Source organism: Carettochelys insculpta, chromosome 1 (genome assembly GCF_033958435.1).
Source record: "Carettochelys insculpta isolate YL-2023 chromosome 1, ASM3395843v1, whole genome shotgun sequence".
Classification (NCBI taxonomy): Eukaryota; Metazoa; Chordata; order Testudines; family Carettochelyidae; genus Carettochelys; species Carettochelys insculpta.
In genome coordinates, this window is record NC_134137.1 from 359,894,802 (window position 1) to 359,912,470 (window position 17,669).

At 42.3% G+C, this 17,669-nt stretch overlaps 1 protein-coding gene across 1 annotated transcript in view; it reads right to left on the reverse strand.

Annotated features, from left to right (window-relative positions):
• The window catches only part of HGF (hepatocyte growth factor), a 96,951-nt gene that overhangs the window by 57,989 nt on the left and 21,293 nt on the right, over positions 1 to 17,669 (reverse strand). Inside the window, exons 5-7 of the mRNA XM_074984166.1 lie at positions 12,400 to 12,527; positions 8,422 to 8,542; positions 2,545 to 2,663 (exon numbers count right to left, since the gene is read on the reverse strand). Of these exons, the coding sequence (XP_074840267.1) occupies positions 2,545 to 2,663; positions 8,422 to 8,542; positions 12,400 to 12,527 (368 nt within the window). The remainder of the gene's footprint in view (positions 1 to 2,544; positions 2,664 to 8,421; positions 8,543 to 12,399; positions 12,528 to 17,669) is intronic.

Genomic DNA, 17,669 nt, shown 5'->3' on the forward strand with positions numbered 1-17,669 from the left:
TATCTTATCCCCTCCTCTTCTGGAAAAGGGGATATAAATTAAGATGCAGTATGGAAAGGTATGCAGAAACTGCCATATATTGGTGGAAGGTTTATCATAATGATAACACAGTGCTGTTTACAAGGCAGACGGTCTCAGTGCAGTCTACGTTTGTGGAAGAGGCTAGGGTACGGCATGTGGCCCTGTGACATGTGAGTAAAGGAATAACTAAAATAAGTGATAAAAATGCATTGCTGATTATACCTATTGCAGACTATATTACATGAGGCTGAAAAGGCAATTCTTCACTTACTGTACAGTAACAGAACCAAAGTAGTGCCATTGAGGCTAAACAACAATGTGAAAGAAGCAGTCACAGACAAAAAGGCATCCTTTTGAAATGAAAGTAAAGAACCAGTGAGGCAAATGGAAAAATCATAAATTCTGATGAAGGAAGTATAAAAATATAATTAGGAAGTCCAAAAAAATTTAAGACTAGCTAGCTACAGATATAAAAGTAATAGGAAATATTTTTTTACATACACCATAAGCACGAAGCCTGCTGAACAACCAGTGGGGCCACTGGATGATCAAGATGGTAAAGGAGCACTCAAGGATGATAAGGTCATTGCAGAGAAATTAAATTAATCCTTTCCATCAGTCTTCACAGCTGAGGATGTGAAAGAGATTCTCAAACCTAAGCCATTCTTTTAAGGTGACAAATCTGGAGAACTGTGCCAGACTGAGATGTCATTAGAGGAGGTTTTGAACAAATGGATAAACTAAACAGTAATAACCCACCAGAATCAGATGGTATTCACCTGAGAGTTCTGAAGAAATTAAAATGTGAAACTGTGTAACTACTAACTGTGGTTTGTAACCTGTCATTTAAATCAGCTTCTGTACCAAATGACAGGAGGACAGCCAATGTGATGCCAATGTTTAAAAAGGACTCAAGAAGTGATGCCAGCAATTACAGGTCAATATGACCAAATTCAGTACCCGGCATTTTAAAGGAAAATCATGCTTCACCAATATAAAAGAATTCTTTGAGGAGGGGTTATTAGGGGGTGGACTAAGCCCTGACGCCCCCTATAGGAGACAAGAGGCCTTGCCACAGCCCATCCCACAAAAAGGAGCAAACAAGATGTCCTCCGGGCAGGATAGAGCGGCTATCTCTGCTGCACCCAATCAGGATCCAGCAAGCCAAAATAAAAGAAGCTGCTGGCTTATGGCCTGGCAGTTTCTCATAAGAACTGGACCCAGGCAGGTCAATATACTTCTTGGGGGACCAGCAGCACTATAGACAGAGTGAATCAGATCCTATCCCCAGAACTTTGCCAGGTGACCAAGCAAAATCTTATCTGGCACTCCTTGGCCATGGGGATGCTCACAAGCGTGTGTATGCTATCGTAGCGGTCAACAAGCATGTGGGATGGGGGGTCCAGTGTGTATAGTGTACTTAGATTTTCAGAAAGCCTTTGACCATTACTAAAGACATTTAAGCAAAGTAAACTGTCACAGTATAACAGGTTAAAAGGTAGGAGATGAAGGATAGGAACAAATGGTCAGTTTTCCTAATGGAAAGAATGAAATAGTGGTGTCCCACAGGGTCTGTTCTGGGACCAGTCCTACTCGACATATTTATAAATGAGCTGCAAAAACAGTAATCAGTGAGGTGCCAACATTGCATATGGTCCAGAACTACTTGAGATAGTTAAGTCCCAAGCAGACTGAAGAGTTTCAAAAGGATGTCACAAAACTGTCTGACCAGGCAACAAAATGACAGATGAAATTCAATGGTGATAAATGCAAAGTAATGCATGTTGGTAAACAATCTCAACTACGCAAAAAAAAATGATGGGGGCTAAATTAGCCATTGCCAGTTGAAAAAGAGATCTTGGAGTCATTGTGGATAGTTCTCTGAAAACATTGACACAATATGCAGCAGCAGTGAAAAAAGAAAACAGAACTTTGAAATCATTAAGAAAGGGATTTATAATACGACATACAATATCATATTGCCTTTATATAAACCCATGGTATGCCCACATCTTAATACTGCATGCAGATGTGGTCACCTCATCTCCAAAAAGACAGTAGGTTTACAACAACTAAAGGGTGTATTTTTTGCATACAATTCACAGTCAACCTGTGGAACTCCTTGACAGAGGATGCTGTGAAGATCAAAACTGGTTTCAAAAGAGAACTAAGTAAGTTCAGGGAGGATAGGTCCATCAATGGCTATTAGGATGTGAAGAGATGGTGGCAATAGCTTCTGTTTGCCACAAGTTGGGAATTGGTGACAATGGAGGGCTCACTTGATAATTACCTGTTCTATTCATTCCTTCTGGGGCATCTGGCATTGAACAGTGTCAGAAGACAGGATATTAAACTGCATAGACCTTTGATCTGATCCAGTAAGACCAGTCATATGTTAAGTTCCTATTCTAAAATTAAGCAAAACACAGTGAATGAACATATGAATGAACCCACTGAGAACAGACTATGTGATTCCAGATTTGGGAAAGGAAAAGGAAGCAATAAATTTTTGCTTTAACTCACCACATGTTTTAATTGCACAGAACTCCCATGGGGTAGCAGGGTCAAGCGTGTAGCACCACGGTCTCGGCTTGCCATCAGGATTGCGGCAGTAATTATCATCAAAGCCTTTGTCAGGATATCTGCAAACCACACCAACAAATGTTTTCAGCACGTCGGACTGGCAATGCTACATGTAAAGACATGTAAAGAGCTAATTCCAGAAGAGTTGAGTTGGGTACAGTGCCTGCTGGCTTGGAATGTGATCCTGGGATATACCCTCTATTCCCACAGAGGGAAATGAGGGTGAAACCTCTTTAAGATGCACTGAGCAGAATCAGGCCCTTGGAGGATGGCATGAAGAGGGGGCCTCTCAGCTATGAAAGGCTACCAGCTGGGATAACTCAGCTAATTGCTTCACTGAATTAGACCATGGACATTGGCTGATAGACACGCAAGCCTCACATTTTTTTCCCCAAACAGCCCAATTAAGGGTGGATTATATAAACAGGGCCTAGCATGCCAGACTCATTAAGAAAACAGGTTCTCTCGTGCAATGACCCTGGGCTCAAAGTGGAAGCTATTTTCAATTGCTTTGTTACTAATGCTAGCTCCATTTTCGTAACAGGGCTTGTAAGTCATGCCCTCTTTTCCAGCAATGCAAAAAAATATTTAAAACTTCCATCTCCTTTTATCTGGTCAAGATTTAAAACTGTTATTTTAATTGTTTCCATATTTGTCCTGCCACCATTAATCAGACAAGTGGGGGACCACAATATGGTTTACTTTACTTAAGGGTCATACTAACAGACAGAAATGTCCAAATGTGGGGATAAAATTAAATTGTATTGATTACCAATAAATTCAAAATGCTATGGGTTTGCAGTTTTTTGGCAACGTGTGAAAAAGAACAAAAAGTTAGTCCTGCCCCAGGGACAACTGTAAACATTTATTCAAGGGGGCAAAAATGTTAACTACCTATGAACCTGAGACCTTTCCCAACTACAAGCAGATGTGCTTTTCATGAGCTGATGGACATGCGATTTACAAAAGTGTGCCAATGGGGAGTTTCTACCCACCATATATTCATTCCAAGGTCTGTTGGATAACCGTACCCAGACAGTAGTTATTAATGGTTTTCAATCCTGCTAAAAGTATAACTAGTGGGGTTCTGCAGGGGTCTGTTTTAGGACTGGTTCTGTTCAATATCTTCATTAACGATTTAGATATTGACATAGAAAGTACACTTAAGTTTGCAGATGATACCAAGTTGGGAGGGGTTGCAACTTCTTTGGAGGATTGGGTCATAATTCAAAAGGATCTGGATAAACTGGAGAAATGGGCTGAGGTAAACAGGATGAATTTTAATAAGGACAGATGCAAAGTGCTCCACTTAGGAAGGAACAATCAGTGTCACACATACAGAATGGGAAAGGACTGCCTAGGAATGAGTACAGCAGAAAGGGATCTAGGGGTTATAGTAGATCACAAGCTAAATATGAGTCAACAGTGTGATGCTGTTGCAAAAAAAGCAAACATGATTCTAGGATGCATTAACAGGTGTGTTGTGAACAAGACATGAGAAGTCATTCTCCCGCTCTACTCTGCGCTGGTTAGGCCTCAGCTGGAGTATTGTGTCCAGTTCTGGGCACCGCAGTTCAGGAAGGATGTGGAGAAATTGGAGAGGGTCCAGAGGAGAGCAACAAGAATGATCAAAGGTCTAGAGAACATGACCTATGAAGAAAGGCTAAAAGAATTGGGCGTATTTAGTTTAGAAAAGAGAAGATTGAGGGGGAACATGATAGCAGTTTTCGGGTATCTAAAAGGGTGTCATAAGGCAGAGGGAGGGAACTTGTTCTTCCTTGCCTCTGAGGATAGAACAAGAGGCAATGGACTTAAATTGCAGCAGTGGAGGTTCAGGTTGGACATTAGGAAAAAGTTCCTAACTGTCAGGGTGATCAAACACTGGAACAAATTGCCAAGGGAGGTGGTAGAATCTCCATCACTGGAGATATTTAAGAAGAGGTTAGATAGATGGCTTTCAGGGATGGTCTAGAAAGTGCTTGGTCCTGCCATGAGGGCAGGGGGCTGGACTTGATGGCCTCTCAAGGTCCCTTCCAGTCCTACTCTTCTATGATTCTATGATTCTATATGGAGCTCAATCTTGCCTTCCTTGGGACAAATGACACTCCCTCTGCTACAGTCAGGTTTGAGAGGTGAGGCAGGGAGAGACTCAAAAGGGTGCAGAGAGGACTGTGTCAACATTAAGAGGCTTTTATCAGCAGTAGCTGCTGTGTTCCCCAGTACTGAGAGCAGGAAGGTGAAATTTAAAAGGACCCTAATACTTGGAAAGAGGGGAAAAACAACTTCTCCAGTAGGGTGGTGAAGCATTGGAATGCACTGCCTGGAGAGGTGGTGGATTCTCCATCCCTTGAGATTTTTAAGTCCCGGCTGGACAAGGTCCTGGCTGGGATGACTTAGTGGGGGTTGATCCTTCTTGAAGCAGGGGGCTGGACTAAATGACCTCCTGAGGTTCCTTCCAGCCCTATGATTCTGTGATTCTGTGAAAGAGCTTTCTCTGACCCCCCCACAACTGATCAGTCTGTGGGATGGGGAGGACACTAGCTGGGTTATGATCATCAGAACCATTTCCCTAAAGGCTATTAGGTAACTACATTAAGGGCTCCATCTTGCAAAGTGCTGAGCACTCTGATGCCAATCCAGCAAGGCACTTAGACACAGGCTTAACTTCAATTGAATCACTTGTGAGCTTAACAGCAATCACCATGGTGGTCAGCATCTTGCCGGATCAAGCCATATAGACAGAAAAACAGGAAAATTTTCTGCACTATCCACTGACTGCATCCTCAATATCTACTATACCCTGAATATAACAGGATTCTTAGGGATCTTCTCCTTGAGAGGACTACAAAGGACCTGGTTTGCAAGAGGATATTTGGGTACAGAGGGTATTAGTCTGAGCATCCTACATGTAGAAAGGCAACAGGAAATAAGCCCCTTTTGACTTCCTTCTCTCCTTGGGGGAACAGAAGAGATCCAGTTTACATCTGTCATGTGCTCACATGCACAGAGAATGAGTAGGGAAAACAGTCCTGTCCAGTTACTGATTTTGCCTCCAGTGTTCTCAGATCTGCTTGCTCCTTTCCACGTCCAAGGGAGACAGCCAGCAGCTATGTTATTCCCTACTGCAGAAGACCATCTAAGCTATGTCTGCATGGCACACTGCTGCCAGCAGGGTCATGCAAATGAGGGCACTTGACAATGAAAATGGATACTCATTTGCATAGTCACATGAGATCGCTGTCCCAGCAGAGGCTTCTGTTGTCACAAAACAAGCTGTGTAGGTGGGGTTCTGTCAAATAAAACCCCTCTTGTCTACAGCCCCTTATTCATAATTTTTTTCAGGAATAAAGGCTGTCAACAATGAGCTTTTTGGTCGATAGAACCCTATCTGCACAGTTTGTTTTGTGACAAGACAAGCCTCTGCCAGTACAGCGATCTCATGCGACTAGCTAATGAGTGGCCATTTGTATTGTCAAGCGCCCTCATTTGCATGACCCTGCCAGCAGCAGCACACTGTGTAGGTATAGCCTTAGGGTGTGTCTACACAGCCAAGTTATTTCAGAAGAACAGCCACTATTCCGAAATAACTTTGCGAGTGTCTACACCACACAATTGCTATAGTGGACAGCTTGTTTTGAATTTGGCAACTTCATTCTGGCTGTGTCTACACGTGCCCCAAACTTCGAAATGGCCATGCAAATGGCCATTTCGAAGTTTACTAATGAAGCGCTGAAATGCATATTCAGCGCTTCATCAGCATGCGGGCGGCAGCAGCGCTTCGAAATTGACGCGCCTTGCTGCCGCGCGGGGCGTCCAGACGGGGCTCCTTTTCGAAAGCACGCCACCTACTTCGAAGTCCCCTTATTCCCGTGAGCTCATGGGAATAAGGGGACTTCGAAGAAGGTGGCGTCCTTTCGAAACGGAGCCCCGTCTGGACGCGACGCGCGGCGGCAAGGCTCGTCAATTTCGAAGCACCGCTGCCGCCCGCATGCTAACGAAGCGCTGAATATGCATTTCAGCGCTTCATTAGTAAACTTCGAAATGGCCATTTGCATGGCCATTTCGAAGTTTGGGGCACGTGTAGACGTAGCCTCTATGAGCAATAGTGCCTATTCCAAAATAGGTATTTTGGAATAGAGGCTGTGTAGATAGAGAATAAGGGATATTTTGAAATAAGCTCTAATGTGTCCAAAGGCTCTAATCCAAAACAGGTTTTCTTGTGTCTGCATGCTCTATATTGAAATAGCTGAGCACCATTTTGAAATGCATTGTGTGTGTAGGGCTATGTCTACACAGTCAGCATCTGTCAACAAAACTGGGTTTTGTTGACAAAACCTGCGGAGCATCTACACGGTTTAAAGCGCTCCATTGAGAGTTTGTTGACAAAACCCAGCTGTTCAACCGACAGCATTATACCTCTGCCTGATCAGGAATATTGCCTCTGTTGACAGTGTTCTGTCAATGGAGTGCCCATGTAGACACTTCTGTCGACAGAGTGGCATTCGGATTCCCCAGGCAGCCCTGCTGTGTAGACATAGCCTTACTGTCCCTTCCCTCAGAGGTAGCCATGACTAGCAGTTCGAAGACTGGGGGGGATCCTTCTGAAAGGCCCCTGTCTACACGGGTGGCATGCAATTCAAAAGCAACATTTTCGATTCATCATGGCCACCATTATGCTAATGAGGTGCTGCATATTCATGGAAGCACCCCATTAGCATATCCTAAAGTGTCTCATTAGCATCCCCCTTTTGAAAGGCGGGGACTAGTGTAGATATAGCCATGGTGACTTAACTGTAGTACAGAGCAGGCCTCAGACTTCTTTTTCCCAGATTGCTTTAATTTATTCACACACTTGAGCAACAAATAATGCCAATATAACTTTAGGCGATGTCTGCAGTAAAGCTTGCCAGCATTTTAGTCCAAAGCATGATTGCATTACATTATTTGTACTTGGTCATTTTTATGGGCACATTCAGAGGATCACAGATATTTTCAGACACTAATCTCAAAAACTTCCTTGCATGTTAGGTTAGCATCATTTTACCTATTTTATAAATGTGCCTACTCAAGTCAAAATTTTCAGAAACTCTTCTTTCTGTGGGAGCCCATGCAAGATTATCCTGTCCCAATGCAATATGAGATCAAAGGCCTTTATGTGTGGCCTAAATCCACCCACATAGCCTCTACAGAAGGGAGTGTCAATGTTGAAGATGGCTGCCTGCATTTCAGTAAATTTTACCCACTAGAATAAACCCTTTCTTGTCTGCATTTTTAAGGTTGTTTCTGACTCAGTTTTTGGCATTATATCTCTCTCTCGTCAAATTACTGTCTAAACATAAATCTATGCTCATAAAATGCTGAACTTAACCATGCACAATTGCTTTTCCAGGCTGAAAACCAGGCCTGATTTATAACACCTTACACTACATTAATTGAATAGTTCAGACTGATAATTACATGGGGTCTAACTACTCATTATGGAAGTAAATGGATATATTGTAAATTACTAATGTTGGAAGACTACGTCCATCAATATTTTTATAGAGGTCAATGTCTTATAGAGATCTTTGCTGGGTGAAAAGTATTATTTTCATTAATAATAATAATAATAATAATAATTTGTTTTGTTGTTATTATGTTAGAGTTTTCCCCAGAGTGACTCACTCACTCTATGACATATATATCTCTTCAGACCATGTAAATTCACACAGCTGAATTGAACTTCATGGACATTCTGATTTACACCAGCTGAGGTTAGGCCTAACAACTACTAGAGTATGTGTAATTTTAAAAGATAACAGTGAAGAAGTATTTTACCTCTCTGGTCTGAATTTGTGCCTGTGTGGTCTCTGAAGGTCCCAGCGCTGACATTCCTTGCCTGATTCAGTGTGATCCATTGGCCCTCTGTAACTTTCTCCATTGCAAGTCATGCATTCAACTGAAAACAAAAAATAGTGTGCTAGTAGCTCATAACTCTAGTAGAAAGAAACTGCTGCCATAAACTGCAGTCCTGCACTGAGAATTACAAAAATAAAAATTCCAAGATCATCGATTTCACTCAGGCATAAGAAATGCCTTTCAGAATAATGTCTCATAATGTTCAGATTTGGTACCAGGTTAATGCAAATTCATGTTACTTTTGGATGCATCTGGGTGGAAGAATAAGAGGCATTTACATACCTACAATCTTTTTGGGCCCTTTATGGAAATTAGTTTGAGTGTTAAATGAAGAGCCAGATTTCAGTGTTCCTCTGCAGCAAGCCGCACCCTTAAAGGGCCCCTCCCTGACACAGTCAGCCTGCACAGCACGAGGTCCGCAGAGCCGACAAGTTGCAAACCCCATGCACACAGCATAGACCCACAGCTGCAGCAGCAGCAGCAGTCAGAAGCCCTGGGCTAAGGGCTGCTGCACATGGTGACCACAGAGCCCCGCAAGGGCTGGACAGAGCATCTCTCAACCCCTCAGTTGATGGCCGCCATGGAGGACCTTGCTATTTCGATGTAGCAGGATGAGGATCGTCTACACATGCCCTACTTCGATGTTGAACGTCAAAGTAGGGCGCTATTCCCATCTTTGGATAGGAATAGCGATTTCGATGTCTCGCCACCTAACATCGATTTCAACATCAAAATAGCACACGGCGCGTGTAGATGTAACACGTGCTATTTCGACGTTGTGCCAGCTACTTCGAAGTAGCCGGCTAGTGTAGACGCACCCCAAGTGACCTATACTCCATGCTGCAGAGGAAGGAAAAAAAAATCCCACATTCTCTACCAATATGACCCAGGAGAAAATTTCTTCCCAATCCCCAATATGGCAATAAATTATATCCTGGGCATGACTGCCTTTAGTTCTTCCTGCATTGAGAGAAGCAAGACAATGTTCACTCCTTGTAAATAAACAAAGCTGCATCAAAGAATGTATCAGATTCCATCATTATATTCTGCTCCCAACTGAAATATCCCCAGGCCCAGAAAAAAATCACTTCAGACTTGTATATCACTAAATTTCATAGTGACGTCACTGATCTGACGTCAATTTCATCTGACGTCACTGAGGCAGATACTACCTACCTCAAATAGGAGGGATTCTCCCATTGGCATAGGTAATCCACCTCCCCCAGGGAAGAATTCATCTGTTGACCTAGTACTGTCTACTCAGGGACTTGGGTCAGTTTAATTATGCCTCTCATCCAGAAAAATCCATAACCCTGACCAATGCAGCTAATGAACCTAATTTTCTAGTGTACACCAAACCTTTAAAAATGACAATTTAATTTAGGGACTCTGAAAATGATTTCCTCAGTCAAATTATCAGTCAAAAGGGCCTTGATCCTAGATTCAGCCACTGGTCTGATCCCAGCTGGAGCTCACTTTAGAGTCAGACTGTAAATTTTGGTTCTTGGTCCACCAGAGCCTGGATCTGTTAGCCTTTCAAGCACATGGCAAAGCTCACTCCAAATGCCAGCAGTAAAGAAAGGAAAGGGCTGATAAGCAAGGTAGGAAGCTTGGATCTGAGGTAAGTAAAACAGTCAGATTAATATAGTACTGAACTATAGAACAGCTAATACCTATACTTAGTCTAGGTCTACAGCCATTATTTCGAAATAACTATCTCAACATCTACACAACACAATCACTATTTCAAAATAATTCCAACATAATTTTGAAATAGTGGTTGATTTATTTCAAAATTGGTTAACTTCATTCTGGCTATGTCTGCTCCTACAGAAAACTTCAAAATGGCCATGCTAACAGCCATTTTGAATAATACAGATGAGATGCTGAAATGCATATTCAGCCCCTCATTAGCATGCTGCCAGCCCCGGCACTTCAAAATTGCCATTTTTCACTCCCGTGTGGCTCATCCAGATGCGGGTCCTTTTCTAAAGGACACTGCCAACTTCAAAATCCCGTTACTCCTATCTGCTGATTAGCATGGCCATTTTGAAGTTTTCTTTAAGTGTAGACACGGCCATAGCATGTCCAGTGGCTCTATTTTGAAATAGGCTCTATGTTTGAAGACAACGGCTTCATGACAACGGCTTCAAGACAAGAGGCTAATACGGGGCAGATGCAAATTCCCCGTGCCTCATTAGCATAACGTCACATGATTTGGAGTCCGGAAGACCGTTCTTCTGGACTCCAAAATGCCATTTAGAAGTGTGGCCCCAGAGGAAGCTTCCAGAAAGAAATCCTTCTTCCAGAGGCCCCTACTTCCCGAAAATTTTTTGGGAAGAAGGGGTCTCTGGAAGGAGGACTTCCTTCCGGAAGCCCATCTGAGTCCATGCTTCTACACGGCGTTTTGGAGTCCAGAAGAATGGTCCTCCGGACTCCAAATCACGTGACATTATACTAAGGAGGTGTGGGGAATTTGCACCCGCACCTTATTAGCATCTTTCGCTCTGTGTATTAGCATGCCACTTTCAAAGGAAGTGGCCTGTGTAGAAACAGCCAATGTGTCTATGAGGAATAGTGCCTATTTCTAAATAGCTCTTTCAAAATAAGTGCTGTTAAGACAGGCAACAGAACGTATTTAGAAATAAACCACAGTGCATTCAATGACTCTATTTCTAAATAGGTCCTATATATGTAGATGCTGTATTTTGAAACAGCTAAGTGCTATTTCAACATGCATTTGTGCGTGTAGCAGCCTTACTTTGAAATAAGCTCTTTCAGAATAGCTCCTTCAGAATAATTTATTTTGAAATAAGGCTGCTATGTAGACATACCCTGGGAAGAAATATACTGAGTATTATTGGTCACATTCTGTGAAGTGCTGAAAGATTTAACTCTATAAAAATCAAAACTAATCAATTGCTATAAGAAGGACAGAAAAGCTTCATTATGAGGAGACATTAGGAAAGGTTGATACCGTTCATCTTAGAAAAAAAATGACTGAGGAGGATTATGATAGAGGGCTATAAAATCACATATGGTATGGAAATCACATATGTTGTGGGCAAAGTGAACAGGGAAATGTTATTTACCCCTTCAGATAACATAAGAACTGGGGCGACCAAATAATGTTAATAGACAGCATGTTTAATTAATTAAATGCTTGAGTATGTTGTGAAGTCCAAAAGTGTAAATGAGTTCAAAAAAAGAATTACAAAACCTAAGGAAGGGTACATGCATCAACAGCTAATAGCCAAGCTGATCAGGAGTGCAATCTCACAGTAGAGTTATCCCTATACATCCAAATACTGAAGTTGGGACAGGACAACAGGGAAGGAACACTTGAAATTTCCTTGCTGTGTTCATTTCTTCTGGAGCATCTGACAAAGGCTGTGGTCAGATTACAGGATGAACCATTATTCTTACCCAGTATAGCTTTCTTAAATTCTCATTTACCAATATCAGCTGACAGAAGGCATCTTATCAGAATGCTCTTTACTAATCTCATTGACCAAGGTTCCTCACAGATTGTCACATGCGCATTTTATTTGGAAGACGGAACAAAAATTCATGTGCAACATTTATCTTCAGAACCATTATCTAGATACATATAAAGCGCAAAACGCAACTCAGCATTTACTATGGACCTGAAATGGGTGCTTTCATAATGTACTGAACACAACAGAGATTGTTAGCTGATCTGTAGTGGACGAGAGAGCTGTTCAAATGATCTAATGTGTGTGGTAAGAACATCATTAATCAAATACCACATGCTAAATAGGTCATTCTTACTAAGAATTGACCTGTTCTTTGTTCAAAGACCATATATAAATATCACTAATAATTAATAAGAGTTACACTCTTGCTTCTAGGACGCAAGAGACTTTTCTGTGTTACCTTCTGAACAGAGAGGAATGTCACAGACTTCATGGCGTATCTCTGGATTGCTTGTAAAACACCAAGGCCCTCCTTCTTCCCCTCGGGGATTCCGACAGTAGTTTTCCTGCAGGTCTTTACCTCGATAGCTCGAAGGCAAAAAGCTAGTTTTAAAATGACAATCATTACAGTATAAGAGCATGCAAACTTCTTTGGAAAACTTGCTACTTTGATGAACAGCTACAACTTATCAAACACCTTCTTCCTTTCCCCTTCCCCTCTCAACACTACAGGTGCTTCTGCTCACACCCATGTAGCTCTACCTTAAACAATGCACTGTTTCTTATTTTAACTTAGGACAAGTCCAAAACCATGTTCAGCCATCTTTAGGAAGGTGTAAGTCAACAAAAATAGTCAACTAACTCCACTGATTTCACCCTGCAGCTACTACATTTATGTGTGCTTGTCAGAGAGATGCAGAGTTAAAGTAATGTAATTAAGTTTTATCAGATAAATGAGGCAATTAAACAGTAATCTATGCCACTAAATTTCTATTGTGTTCAGTACATATAGAGATAGCTAGATCCAGTGCTTTTTTGTGCCAGTGTTTGTCATTACTGAGTATGGGCACCTCAGCAGCCATGAGACAGGCTGAGGGCAGCAGGGACAGGGAGCTGGCTGAATACTGTCACCTCTTTTTTTTTTTTTTTTTACGAAAAAGGCACTGCCTAGATCTATTCGAAGGGGGAACTTGTGTGATAAAGTGCTACACAACCTGAGTAGAGAGAGCAGAAACTGTCCCTCAGCTTGTGTGTTCAGTCCAGGTGGCTCACTCTTATTTATAGATAGCTCAAAGACTAGTACTGATACACTTTCTGTTGTAATTTAGGTTTATGGTATGAAAACCACACTATGACAGCTGCTGACCCAGACTGTAAACTTTCATGTGTTATAAAAACAACATAATTACACTTTACACCTGGGTTAACCAGACCCAGGCATTGCATTCTGGAATGTGTTTCCATCTTGTTCCAATATAAACTTTAACATTGTGATGCCACATAGGAAGACTAAGGAGTAAATTAGCATTATGCTCCTGCACAGTTTTAGAACATTTCCAACAACCAACCAAGTAAAATATTTAAGAAATTACTTCACCCAATTTGTCTCTCTTACAGCCTGCAACCAACATGGCTATAACATCACTGCAAATAACAATGGAAGATATATTTTGCCATCTGACATGAAATCTCCACAACATTAAGAAGATGGAAGTCAAACTTAACATCTACAACCAGTAAAAATGCATGAAACAACACATCCTCAGAGGATTCACCATCTATAACCCTCTGACAACCACATAACTCTGAACTGCTCTGCCAAAAGATTTCAGAAAAACTGATGAGTGATATCTTGCATGCCACATACTCCAGAAGGAGCTGGACAGACAGACAGACAGACTTCAAACTCTCTTAGACAAAGAGTTAATGGGCACAAAACAGACATAAAAACACTCCTGACCCACAAATCGGTCAGCCAACATTTTAGTGGAGTGGGCCATTCTGTTAATGACTTATGAGTGCATCTTACTGAAGACGAATTTTCACACTACTTTGGAAAGAGAGGCTGCTGAATTATCTTTTATATTCAAATTTGACACATTAACACGTGGTTTGAACCGGGGTGTGAATTTTCTGGGTCATTATAGGGGCTCTTTTGCATACTGGCTTGATCTAATTCTTGACTCCCCACCACCACCCCTCTACTCGTTGATTTGCTCACCTTGATAATATTTTTTTCTGATCTGTCAACCTTGATTACTATTTTTGGTTCTCTATGCCTTAAATATTGAGTCTGTTCTGGTATGGCTATGGTCTGAAGAAGTGGGTCTGTCCCACGAAAGCTCACCTAATAAATTATTTTGTTAGTCTTTAAAGTGCTACTTTACTGCTTTTTTGTTTTTACTCCAGAAGGGATTACCTCAGTTGAGAAATTATCACATGCTCCCACACAGTGGCAGGGTAAATTCGGGAAAATTAACTGGAGATCATACAACAGGGGTTGACCACCTTTGGCACACAGTCCATCAGGGTAATCCACTGGCAGGCCCTGAGATAGTTTATTTACATTGACCATCTACAGGCACACCCCCCTACATTAGCCAGTGGCCACAGTTCACCATCCTGCACTGCTTCCTGAAGCCTCCATTGATTCAGAACAAAAAATATCACAGCCACAGGGAGCTGCAGGTGACTGTGCCTCTGAACAGTCAGTGTAAGCAAACTGCCTCATGGCCCACCAGCAGAATACTCTGATGGACCACAAGCCAAAGGCTGGCAATCCCCATCATACAAGAAACCTAAAGCAGCCATGAAATAATAATAATAATAATAATAATAAAACAGAAGTGGAATCATTTACTACTCCACATCACAGCAAACTTCACCTCCGGGATAAATCATGGCAGCAAGGCACTTCAAAAAATCCGTTATCTATAACCAGACAATCAGATGCCACAGAATATATGCTGAGAAGAAAGTCTGGGATACAAACCCTTAACACACTCAAATCCACCTTCAGCAAGTAAGGACACACCATTAAAGAAGCAGATTAGGAACAGGTCAGACAAACACCTGAAGAAAACATGCTTCAGCACAGACAAAAAAAAATTGACCCCCATATTCCTCTTTAGCTGTGTCTACATGTGCACGCTACTTCGAAGTAGCGGCACTAACTTCGACATAGCGCCCGTCGCGGCTACACACGTCGGGCGCTATTTCGAAGTTAACTTCGACGTTAGGCGGCGAGACGTCGAAGTCGCTAACCTCATGAGGGGATCGGAATAGTGCCCTACTTCGACGTTCAACGTCGAAGTAGGGACCGTGTAGACGATCCGCGTCCCGCAACGTCGAAATTGCCGGGTCCTCCATGGTGGCCATCGGCTGGGGGGTTGAGAGATGCTCTCTCTCCAGCCCCTGCGGGGCTCTATGGTCACCGTGGGCAGCAGCCCTTAGCCCAGGGTTTCTGGCTGCTGCTGCAGCAGCTGGGGATCCATGCTGCATGCACAGGGTCTGCAACCAGTTGTCGGCTCTGTGGATCTTGTGTTGTTTAGTGCAACTGTGTCTGGGAGGGGCCCTTTAAGGGAGCGGCTTGCTGTTGAGTCCGCCCTGTGACCCTGTCTGCAGCTGTGCCTGGCACCCTTATTTCGATGTGTGCTACTTTGCCGTGTAGACGTACCTTCGCAGCGCCTATTTCGATGTGGTGCCGCGCAACGTCGAAGTTGAACATCGACGTTGCCAGCCCTGGAGGACATGTAGACGTTATTCATCGAAATAGCCTATTTCGATGTTGGCTTCACGTGTAGACGTAGCCTTTGTCACCTAATACCCACATTAGAACTCAAGTGAGATATCAGACATTTTCCACTCATGCTTGATGGGGACCACATCCTAGAAGAAATCGTTCCCAAACCCCTTCTTCTGGCTTTCAAACCCAAAGTTCACCAAGGTCATTTTCAGAAGACTGCTCCTTATAGACCAGGACTTACCAACCCAAAGCAGCAACAGACCCTACCAGGAAACAGATGGAAAATATACAGATATATATATATATATATATATATATATACTGTTGAAATGATTGATGTCCCCAGCAGCACACTGTTCAAGATCCCTGTATCCTACAAATGCCAATCATAACACAGGGCATACCTCATCCAGAGCTTCAGATATCCCATCCCCTTTACTTTTTTCCTAGCTTAGATTTAATTGAAAATCTGTTAGGCTGCATCTACACTACAGCAACCTTTTGAAAGAAGCTCTTCTGGAAGATCTCTTTCGAAAGAACATTTTTCAAAAGAGTGTGTCCACACACAAAAAATGTGGATCAAAAGTATGATCTGTTCTTTCAAAAGAGAGTGTCCACACAGCTCCTGTTCCTTCAAAAGAATGTGCCAGGGACTGAAAAATCAGGTGCCATGAGGACTGCTCTTTTGAAAGAAGGGCCCGTGGAGTGTCTACATGTTTTCTTTCAAAAGAAGGCACTCTTCCTGAAACATGAGTGGAAGACTACTTTCAAAAGAACACTTTTCATGTGTAGACACTCTGCAGAATCTTTCTAAAGACCCCCATTCTTTCAAAATCTCTTTCAAAAGAACTAGCTAGGGCAGACGCAGCCTTACAGTAAAAGGATTTAAAATTACATGAAGCTCCAAAATGAAACAATCAGTGAGCTTGGGACTGGACAAATCTAACTAAGGCACTTCTACACTCTCACTCTCTTATCAGAGCTCCCATGGTAATGAGGCAATTTGAAGCACACTAATGAGGTGCTAACATGCATATTCAGTGCCTCATATGCATAATGACAGCTGAACGAATTTCAGAGTGCAGACTTCAAATTGCACATTGACGGTGAAGATGGGGGCAGCTTCGAAATAAGTGCCCCACTTCGATATTCCCTTACTCCCATAGAACTAGATCGGCATAAGGGAATGTCAAAGTGGGGCGCGTATTTTGAAGCTGCCCCCATCTTCACTGTCAATCTGCAACTTGAATACTGCACTTTGAAATTCGTGCGGCCACCATTATGCTAATGAGGTGCGGAATATGCATGTTAGCACCTCATTAACCTGCTTTGAATTGCCCCATTATCATGGTGCCTCCAAGGGGAGAATAGTAACAGAGAGTAAGCCGCGCTAGTCTATACACTATCAAAACAAAAAGCAGTCAAGTAGCACTTTAAAGACTAGCAAAATAGTTTATTAGGTGAGCTTTCGTGGGACAGACCCACTTCTTCAGACCAAGAGTGAGAGTACAGAAGTAACCTAATACTGTAACATAGCAGAGATGGTCATGTCCTGAGATAGATATAGGCAATAACAAAAAGGGTACTCAGAAGTTAGGAGGAAGATATGCTACTTGTCTGAAATGACTTAACCTAGAAAAAGCTGGAGTTTGTGTTATGGTTCTTTTTATTAATTAGCGTGCTATTTGAGCCATTTCTTAAGCTTCCAGAATCTGTTTTCCCATCTCTAATTCATGCTTTAATCCCATTCTTGTTTTGGTCTCATCTGCAGTGAAAATAGTTGAGGTTTTGTGAAAGAATAATTTTTGGAATCAAATCACTGGACAATTTCCAGGAAATATTCTAAAATTAAAATTTTAAACAAATATTGTTTTGGGGTGCAGCCACAGAAGACCCCCTTGGGATGTTCCTTGGTATGCTGATCATGCCATTGACACCCACCTTTTTGTTCCCTGAGGCTCCCCACCACCTTGTCCTGCTGACCC